General features: G+C 53.9%; 1 protein-coding gene across 4 annotated transcripts; it reads right to left on the bottom strand.

Annotated features, from left to right (window-relative positions):
• Positions 1-2,188: 2,188 nt before the first annotated feature.
• Positions 2,189-7,307, bottom strand: REPIN1 (replication initiator 1). Of its 4 annotated transcripts, none has more exons than XM_081287599.1 (3): positions 7,163-7,307; positions 6,278-6,404; positions 2,189-4,902 (listed from the first exon to the last, which is right to left on the bottom strand). In XM_081287599.1, the coding sequence occupies exons 1-3, from the start codon at positions 7,199-7,201 to the stop codon at positions 3,182-3,184; spliced, it is 1,887 nt and encodes a 628-aa protein (XP_081143725.1). In that variant the 5' UTR covers positions 7,202-7,307; the 3' UTR covers positions 2,189-3,181. The 4 variants fall into 4 exon arrangements, with proteins under 4 accessions (XP_081143725.1, XP_081143723.1, XP_081143724.1 ...); XM_081287597.1 differs by having other exon boundaries at positions 7,091-7,216; XM_081287598.1 differs by having other exon boundaries at positions 2,189-4,899; positions 7,091-7,216.
• Positions 7,308-9,452: the final 2,145 nt, after the last annotated feature.

The following is a 9,452-nucleotide window of genomic DNA, read 5'->3' as shown; positions in this document are numbered from 1 at the left end:
TGAGACAGCTCTGACCCCTCCTGCCTGGCCAGCCCTCCCCTGTGAACGCTGTCTGCACGAATGCTGAGCAAGGGCTTGGGAACCACTGGCTCCTCAGAAAAACTCAGGAAGGAACCAGAAGCAAGTCCACTGTCTCTACTTTCCCAGCTTCCTCAAGACCATCTAGGTGGCCTTCTCTGTCCTTCAGACCTCTCCTTACCAACTCAACCCAAAACAGTGGGCAGCATAACACAGGACACCCAATACCCATCCTCACACCCAGGTCAAGTCCCTTTAAGATGACAATTTTTCTTGGGGTTGGGGATATAGCTCAGTTGGTAGAATGCCTGCCTCACATGCACAAGGCCCTGGGTTCAATCCCCAACATCATAAAAAAAAAGAAAAGAAAAAGATTTTTCTTAAGGTTAGTACCCCTGATCTGATTCCCTCTCCCCTCAGCCCACTGGAACCCATATACTCCCTAAAAGAGGCAGATGGCCAATGGACATTCTTGAGACTATGCCCTGTGTTCTCAGGTTCTGACAGATAACTTGCCTTTCAACTCTACAGGTTTTGATTTAGTACCAGGGATTGAATCCAGGGGCACTTAACCACTGAGCCACATCCCCAATGCCCCAACTTTTTTTTTTTTTTTTTTGAAACAAGTTCTCACTAAGTTGCTTGAGATCTTGCGAAGTTGCTGAGACTGGCTTTGAACTTGAAATCCTCCTGCCTCAGCCTCCCAAGTTGCTGGGATTACAGGCATGAGCTACCACAACCAGCAACTACACAGGTTTCTAAGTGGCCCAAATACTCCCCAAATCAATATGAAGCTTTGAAGGTGTTGGCTTCCATCCCACACACTAAGCCCTACTCGCCTCTGTCCATCTCTTCACTTTGTACCTATGTTCATCCTCTCCAGACCCAAGCCTCACAGGGGTCTGGAGACCTCACAGTAGTTCTGATCTTTGAAACCCATTTCCATCACATCAAGTACATAGTAGGCATTTAATACTTACCTTAACCAAAAGCAGCAGCAAACTCAATTTATCCAAAAAGTATATGGTGGTGATGAAAAGGGACAGGTTCAGGAGCCAGACAGACCTGAGCTTGAATCGCCTGTGGTGACTGCCAGTTACATGACCCCCGAGCAAATGTTTTCATGTTGAAAAGGCAAACAAGACACCCCCTGCACAAGGATCACATGAGGCAGTGTAGGGGAACTTCCCTGCGGGTGCCATCCACATAGGCAAATGGTGGCTATTCTTAAGCACCACTCTGTGCTGGGTGCTGGGGATAAGTGCAGAGATTTCTAATATAAGCAAAAATAAATGCACTTGTTGATGGCTGACACTCAAATATGTAGGAAATCCCCATATTCCTCCCCATATGGGAGGAAGACACAGTGAAGGACCTACAGCAGTGAGCCAGTGAGATCCCACAGGACACAATCAAATCTTTCCCTTTCTTTCCTGGTAACTGGTACCTGAGAAGTCTGACCTGGCCTCAAAGAAGGCTGAACGCCTGGCCATGTGGATCTGCACCCAATGTGTGTGGGATATGCAAGCTGGGAACTGTCCTTACTGCTCAGAATTGCCTATCCTTCCAGAGACTCCTTTGTCATGTTGTCAACCCTCTAGCAGGGAGGGGCTGCAAGTGTAACCTAAGTCTGTATGTCCCACTGTCCCCCAAAAGGACCGTCAATGCTAGCTGAAGTAACTGGAAGGCCAGGTGGTGAGAATGACAATGGTGGCCCTGGATTCACCTCAGTGGGTCAGTGACCAGAAACCAGTTATCATCGAGGAGGGTACTAGAGATGGAACCCAGAAGCACTTTACCACTGAGCTATACCTCCAGCCCTTTTTTTAGGTTTTGAGACAGGATATTGCCAAGTTGTCCAGGCTGGGCTCCAACTTGCAACTCTCCTGCCTCAGCCTCTGGTCACTGGGATTAAACATGTGCATCACAACCTAGCAGGAACCAATATGTTGGTTCAGTTAACTGGAACGCTGGCCCACCACCCAGAGACTGAGCCCAACTTTCTGGTTTGCTGGCCACCTCCTCAGGAGAGGACTAGAAGGAGGGTGTAGAAGCCCTCAACTGTTGCCAAAGCCTCACACAGCCCTTCCTTCCCAGGAAGAAGAGCCATGTTCCTCCCTCCAACTCCACAGTCCCCAGGGAAAGGAACACTCCCCAGCCACCAGTTCTAAAACCAAATCTTTATTCTCTAGTCTGAAAAGGAGGGTAAGTGGTTGTTCTGTTTAGATCCAGAGAACAGAACAAGGCCCAATAGATAGAAATTATAGGAAAGCAAAATTCGATCATTATAAGGAAGAATTTCTAGCAATTAGAATCACCCTACAATAGAACCAGGGCCTCAGGAGGTGGGAGCTCCCTGTCACCAGGAAAGGCTAATATGCACATGCTGGAAACCTTGAAAAGGACCCTCAACCAGGATCTTCCCTTCAGCTGACCCTCCAGCATCAGTGGGCCAGTCCTTCCTTCCACAATGAGCTTTGGAAAGAGTGGAAGAGGGTCAGCCCTGGGAGGGCCAATTAGATAAAGCCAGACAGACCAAGGAGGAAACGCCTGGGAAGGTGATCTTCAGGGAGGAAGGGGATTGAATCATTGGCAGTAGATGGGCCTCTACACGCCTGGGATTTCAGCAGGGGCATCAGGAAGGGGGCACAGGTAAAACCAGCTTAGTTTCATCTCTTGGGCTGAAGAGGCCCCAGCTGCCTGACAAGGCCAGCAGGTTCTCCAAGGCATATCCAGCTGGTCCACTTTTCCTCCCGAGCTTTCCTTTACTAAGGACTGTACCACACCTATTTTCAAAAGTGACCTGAAGTAACTCATATAAAGACTGGGACATTAAGGCGTTAACACCAGAGGATGGACTCTTCCTTCCCACCGGTGGCTCCTATAGCCAAGGGCACTAAGGGTAAATGGAGCTGCTATTGCTACTTTTCCAGGGCATAGAACAGTCAAGGTGAATGTTGGAAACACGGCTCTCAGGGGCTTTCCTGGCATCCGGGTTTACTCCCTCACTAACAGGGCCCAGCTCACTCCCGCCTCTTCTTTCCCTTCTGAATTCGCATCCCTCTCCGTCACCAGCTCCAACACGAGCTACCCAAGCCACTGCCACACTCCTGCTGCGAAGGAGCCCAGGGCCTGTCTCCGTCCCCCACAGCCCCTGCCCTTCTCAGATATCATGCTTCTTTTGGTGGGTCAGGAGTCTCTCCTCATCGTCAAAGGTCTGGCCACAGATGGCACAGCAAAAGGCGCCATCTCGAATGTGGCTCTTGCGGTGGGTGATGAGATTGGACTTCTGACTGAAGCTGCGGTCACAGTCGGGGCAGGCGTAGGGCCGCTCGCCCGTGTGGATGCGCCGGTGGGACACCAGGTTGGACTTCTGGCTGAAGGCTTTGCCGCAGTCGGGGCAGACGTAGGGCTTCTCGCCCGTGTGGATGCGCCGGTGGGCGGCCAGGTAGGGCTTGTGGCGGAAAGCCTTGCCGCAGTCGGGGCAGACGAAGGGCCGCTCGGGGGCGTGGTCGCGCCGGTGGGCGGCCAGGTGGCTGCCCTGGGAGAAGCGGCGCCCGCACTCCTCGCAGGCGAAGGGTCGCTCGCCGGAGTGCACTCGGGAGTGCGCCACCAGGTGGGTCTTCTTGCCGAAGTTCTTCCCGCACTCGGCGCAGGTGAAGGGCCGCTCCCCGGTGTGCTGCCGCTGGTGCGCGCGCAGGAAGCGCTCCAGCCGGAAGCTGCGCCCACAGTCGTCGCAGCTGTACAGGGATGGGGTCGCCTGGGCCTGGTCCCGTGGGGGTTCCAAGGGGGCCTCAGGTGGAGGCTCCGCCGCGGGCTCCGGAGCAATCTTCTCAGGGCCGGGCTCTGCCGAGGGATCCAGCACCACGGCTGAAAGCTGGGGGCTCGCAGCACCGGTGGTGGCCTGCGCGGAGCCCTCAGACCGCTTGTGGATCTTGCTGTGCGACAGCAGGTTGGGTTTGTGCCGGAAACGGCGGCCGCACTCAGTGCACGGGTAGGGCTTCTCGCCAGTGTGGATGCGACGGTGCGAGGTCAGGTAGGGCTTGTTGGTGAAGCGCTTCCCGCATTCTGGGCACTGGTGGGGACGCTCACCAGTGTGCACTCGGCGGTGGGCGATCAGGTTGGGCTTGTGGCGGAAGCGCTTGCCGCAGCAGGCACACTGGAAGGGGCGGTCCACGGCGTCCCCACCAGGCCGCGGGGCGGTCACAGCAGGGCGACCTCGGGGCCTTGGCCCCAGAGCTTTGGCTGCCGCCTCCTCCAGGGCCTCAGCCACGTGCACCCGCTTGTGAGCAACCAGCTGGTCCCACTGGGCAAAGCTCCGGCCACAGTTGCCACATATGAAGGGCCGAGCCTCAGGGGCAGGGGGATGGCACCGCCGCAGATGTGCTCGAAGTTGCTTTTGTCGCCAGAAGCGTCTCTCACATTCAGGACAAGCAATGGGCCGCTTTGCAGCCGAGTGGGCCCTCAGATGCAGAACCAGGGCCACCCAGCCTCGGAAGCTCTGCCCACAGAGGTGGCAGGTGAAGCCCACGTCTGGTGTGGCAGCAGCATGGACCTGATGGTGCAGTGCTAAGAAGGGGGCATGGCGGAAGCGCCTCCCACATTCAGGACAGGGCAGAGGGAGCCGGGCCTGGCACCTTCGGGTATGAAGCCACAGGGCCACCCAGCTCAAGAAGTGCCTTCGACAGTGGGCACATCGACCGGCCCTGCCTAGGGCTTGACTGCCTGACTGGGCCAGTTTAGTGCCCTGGTGCCTCAGCCCGCTGGACTCCTTCTCCAAGGTCTGAGGTGACTCCTGGGAGGACCCTGAAAGGAGCCTGGGCTGGGCTGGACCCATGGCCATGGGGCCCCTGCAGCGCCGTTCCAGCATTGGCTCTTCCTCTGCTGAGGGTGGAAAAGCAGAGTCACTCCAGAGACCAAGACTTCCACCCCAGTTCCTTTCCTCCTAGGAGACCCCAGACCCCAAGAGCAGCCCACCCTCTATGGACTCCCAGAGCCCTTGACACCAATCTAGACTCTCTTAATTCCTTGTAGGTTATTTATTTCAATCTTGGATTTCTAGGTAACATTTCAAGGATGTTTATCTTGTATCTTTATTACCCCGGAAGCTTTCAGAAGGGAGAGATACTGACACTTCTTGGAATCCCCTTGTGACAGCTACCCCAGTGTCAGGAGGTGAGTAAACTTCCAGGGTCAGCTGCACAAACACTCCAGCCACAGGACTCACCAGAAAATATGGTCACATCTCCCTACAGTGCCCTATGCCTTTTCAAAGCTTCCCTGTGGCCTTTCCATGTGTCTGCTATTTCCTATTGCCACATTTGAGCTCTGAGCAACTTGGAGAGGCTGGCTGAGCAGTCACTGAGTGCCTTGGTTGACAGATGATGCAAGTGTGAGGCAGCTAAAGGGGATGAGCCTTGCCTGAGGTGACACTGTAAACCAAGAGCACAACCAGGACTGAGGGACAGGTCTTCTAAACTTTCAGGGCAGTGTTTTTTCCTTTCAAAGACCTGAGTTTGCAAGATGTTGCAAAAATAAATTGCTATAACCTTTCATTCCTGCAAGGCCACAGGGGAGGCAGTTTAAGCCTCACCAACCTCAGCTTCTCTGGGCAGCAGCCTGGAGAACAGCCTTTCTTGGTGACAGGAGGGGAGCCTGGGGCACCACTCCCAGCACAGACTAATGCCAGGCCACCGCCTGTCCAGACTGCCCACAATCTGCCCGCCTGTCCTCCTCCACCCACACACACTATTAGTACACCGCAGAGCTCTCCTGATCCAAAGAACACCCACAGACCGTTGCCCTGGGGGGAGGGAGCAATCCCTGGCTCTGATTCCCTTGGGGTGCTGGGGATTAGTGGGGCAAAAGAGGGGGAAAGAAAGAGATGGTAATCTCTGTCCCCTGCCTAGTCCTGCCCCAACCTGGTCAAGGGCTGCCCATGTTCAGTTCTTCCACAGCTCTGGGGAGTTCGGATTCCTGCTGGAGAGCCGCCTACACAGAATGAGGGCTGGGATGGCAGTTGGCCTCCTAAGGGACCTCCTGTACCTGCTCACAGGCTCCATCCAGACACAGTTCCTAAATTCCCTACAGTCTGTTCTCTGGGGGAATACAGACGTGACTCATCCTCTGAGGACTGAATAAGCACACAGGAAGATGAGAAAGGGGTCCTTCGCCCAAAGGCCCTATTCCTCTGCCCCGATGGGGAGGACTGAACTTTGGGGCTGTAAGGTGGTTTGGGAACACAAGGGCCAGACTCTACCCTGAAGATTGCAGAGCTGGGGATGAGGCTTTTTCCAGCTCTTCCTGGGGATGTTCTTGGGGATACTTCTGCCGCTGCAGCGCCTGCTTCGGCCCACACTCCGATAGCCCCCAGATGTCAGAGAAAACTGCAGCAATAAAGACACCCCTACCCCCATGGCAGAGCTCAGACCTCTGATTGCAGAGAGGCCAGCCTTACCTGTGGGGAGGGGAGAGAAAACATATGTGAGGCTCTGCGTTCTGGGGCGTCATCTTTGTGTTCTCACCAGTGTCCAACCCTCCCCCAACAAAGCCACAGCTCCAGCCTTAAGCCCCACAGCCTGCGTGACAGGTGACAGTGACCTTAATGGATCCTGAATGTTCAAATGAGTGTCGCTCTTCACTAAGGAAGCGCATTGCTGCCTTTGGGGGTCACCTCCTCCCCCGGTAAGGTCACAGAACGAATTCTCTATTCGGTGGCAGGGGTCTTTTCCTGGTGGCCAAAGGCCGGCCCAGAGCAGTAATTCTGGAATCCCTGCTGGCTCCCCTTCCCCCACTCTCCCTACAGGAATTCCAGGCCTGTTTCCCATGGGGCTGCCCAGGGCGCGCCAGAGTGACCAGGACTCGGCCAGAATCCCCTTCGGCAACTTGGACGGCCCAGGGTGGTGGAAGGCCGACACCCCGCTTTTGTATTGGTGCGTGCCCTCCGTCCGCGTTCGCGGGCACGCGGGTCCCGCTCCTACGACAGAGTCATTTCGGGTCCCACGCACGGCGCAGCCCGCGGAGCCTGTGCGCAGGTGCGCTCGCCCCCGCCCGCAGGCCCCCGCACACTCACGGTCACGCGCCCCGCAGGTGGAGACGCCCCCGCGGGCCCGCAGCGCCCCCCGCGCCCCTGTCCGGGCCGTACCTCTCCCGCAGGCTCTGCAGGGGCGCCGCGCCCGTCCATGGAGCCCCAGGCCGGCCTCCGCGGCCCGCTCCCAGCCCGGCCGCGGCGACAGCGGCAGGTTCGAGTTCACAACTGCCAGGCCCGTCCCCAACCTCCCCCCCCCACCGGGTTCCCAGCGCCACGTGACTACAGGAGCTGCCGAGGGTCAGTCGCCGGCTCGGCGGCCGCGGCCTAGGGGCGGGGCGGGGCCGGGTCACCCCTCTGCACCCCACCCGCGGGGGCCTGCCTGGGAGGGCCGCACCCAGTTGCTGTGGTGACCACCAGCCAGGGTTTTCGGCGGAGAGCAGGGGCTCAAGTTTCCTGACCCTTTGTCCCTGCAGGGGACGCGCGCTCCTGAGCGACCGCGTGGCCGGCCAGTGATCGCTGGGTCTGGTTGGTCCGCACTCAAGGATTAAGGGCTCGAAGCTCGTAGGGAGATTTCAGAGAGGGCAGCTGCTGTCCCCTGAGCGTCGAGCCTGGGGCCTCGCCTAGGCAGCGCCTGCCTGCGGCTTCCCGACGTCCGCGCACCCCTGGCCTCTGTGTGCTAGACGGCGCGCGGCGGACCCGGGACCACAGCGGCGCACCTGAGGTCTGCGGCCTCGGATTTGTTCCAAAGTGGAGAATGAATGGGAAGGCCAGATCTTGTGAAATTTAAAAGGCCCTCTATTTCCGATACTAAGAAAAAGCAGGAGTTGCCTGGCTACCTGTGGCCTCGGGCCAGACGCAGGGCAACGACTAAGGTGGTCATTTGCGCACGTGGGTCATTTCGGTTGGAAATGCGCAGCAGCCAGTGTGGCGTCTGCAGAGGCAGGTGTAAACCTGTGCCAGTGACTCACCCACTAGCAGGTGGCCTTGGCTTTCCAAAGAAAGCACTTCCTGGGGTTTCCAGGCTAATACAATTTCCTCTCCTTTAATGCTTTCAACAAAGGCAAATTTTGAATCGTACCATTATTTTTAAAACACTTTAAAATCTGTTGCATAAATAGGAAATAAGGGAACATCAAGATCCCTCATGCTTTCTACCTCCTCCAGTTGCATTTGATAGTTTGATATGTATCCTCCGGTGTGTTTTCTATGCATGTTTATTTCATGTTTGGCATAATTGGGGTGATGCCTGGTATAAAGTCTGCCTTTTTTCACTTAACCCATTAGCGTGAATTTACTCCACATTTAAAAAAATATTTTTATTAGTTATAGGTGGACACAATGCCTTTATTTTATTTATTTTTTATGTGGTGCTGAGAATTGAACCCAGTGCCTCACACATGCTAGACAAGTGCTCTACCACTGAGCCACAACCCCAGCCCAAATCTTCTCCAATTTTTTAAAAGAGATTTTTTTTACATCACGATTCTTAAAGGCTACATAAATGTACAAATAAATTTCTAACAAATTTTCTCTTTTTTTAATATCCTTTATAGATTCATGTCTTATTTCAAAATTCTAGAAGTAGGGAAGTGATGAGTCAAAAACAAGGCATATTTTTAAAGAGTTTTCTAAATTAACAGGAAAATTTATGAGTTTTTCCTGAAAAGTGGCTATTTTTTTTCTACAGCTTTGACAACACTGGAGATTTTTTTTCAAATTTAATTTAAAATGATTATTTCTCATTGTTTTGATTTGTGTTTCTTAGATTTCTAATTAGCTGGATTGTTTTGGGTTTGGTTTGGTTTTTGAGACAGCCTGGCTGTGTTGCCTAGGTTGATCTTGGAACTCCTTGGCAGAAGTGATCTCTCACCTCAGCTCCCCAAGTTCTGGAATTACAGGTGGGTGCTACCACCCCAGCCTCTGGATTGTTTTCACATGGTTATTTATTGCCAGTTTGTGTTGCATCTTTTGTGAATTTTTGTCCCTTTGCTCTCTTTTTTCTGTTTGTGCATTTTAAAATTTGGAAAGTTTGGGGCTGGGGATGTAGCTCTGTGATGGGGCACTTGCTTAGCATAGGCGAGGTACTGGGTTTGATCCTTAGCACTGCAAAAAAAAAAAAAAAAAAAAAAAAAAAAAAGAAAGAAAGAAAGAAAAAAAAAGCAAGCTGAGGGCAGGGGATGCAGCTCAGTTGTTAGAGTGCCTGCCTCACATGCACACGCCCTGGGTTCAATCATCAGCACCACCAAAAAAAAAAAAAAAAAAAAAAAAAGTAAGCTGAGAAGTGGATTTCACTGTTTGGGGGATTGTGCATAAAGTGCAAGTATTAACTACTGTCTTGCAAATGTGTTTTCTCAAACTGTACATGAATATCCCTCCACCTCCCTAGAGTGCCTCCCTTCCTCAT

Source organism: Spermophilus citellus (assembly GCF_964194105.1).
Source record: "Spermophilus citellus genome assembly, chromosome: 3".
Taxonomy (NCBI): Eukaryota; Metazoa; Chordata; class Mammalia; order Rodentia; family Sciuridae; genus Spermophilus; species Spermophilus citellus.
This window is presented reverse-complemented; position numbering and strand designations above follow the sequence as displayed.

Excerpts from the sequence above, each read along its gene's own strand:
- REPIN1 (XM_081287597.1), bottom strand. The coding sequence starts at position 7,201 with ATGGACGGGCGCGGCGCCCCTGCAGAGCCTGCGGGAGAGGTACGGCCC. Across the intron at positions 6,405-7,090 it reads CACCTGCGGGGCGCGTGACC|TTTTCTCTGACATCTGGGGG; the intron begins GTGAGTGTGCGG and ends TTATTGCTGCAG. Across the intron at positions 4,903-6,277 it reads CCAGCTCTGCAATCTTCAGG|CAGAGGAAGAGCCAATGCTG; the intron begins GTAGAGTCTGGC and ends TTCCACCCTCAG.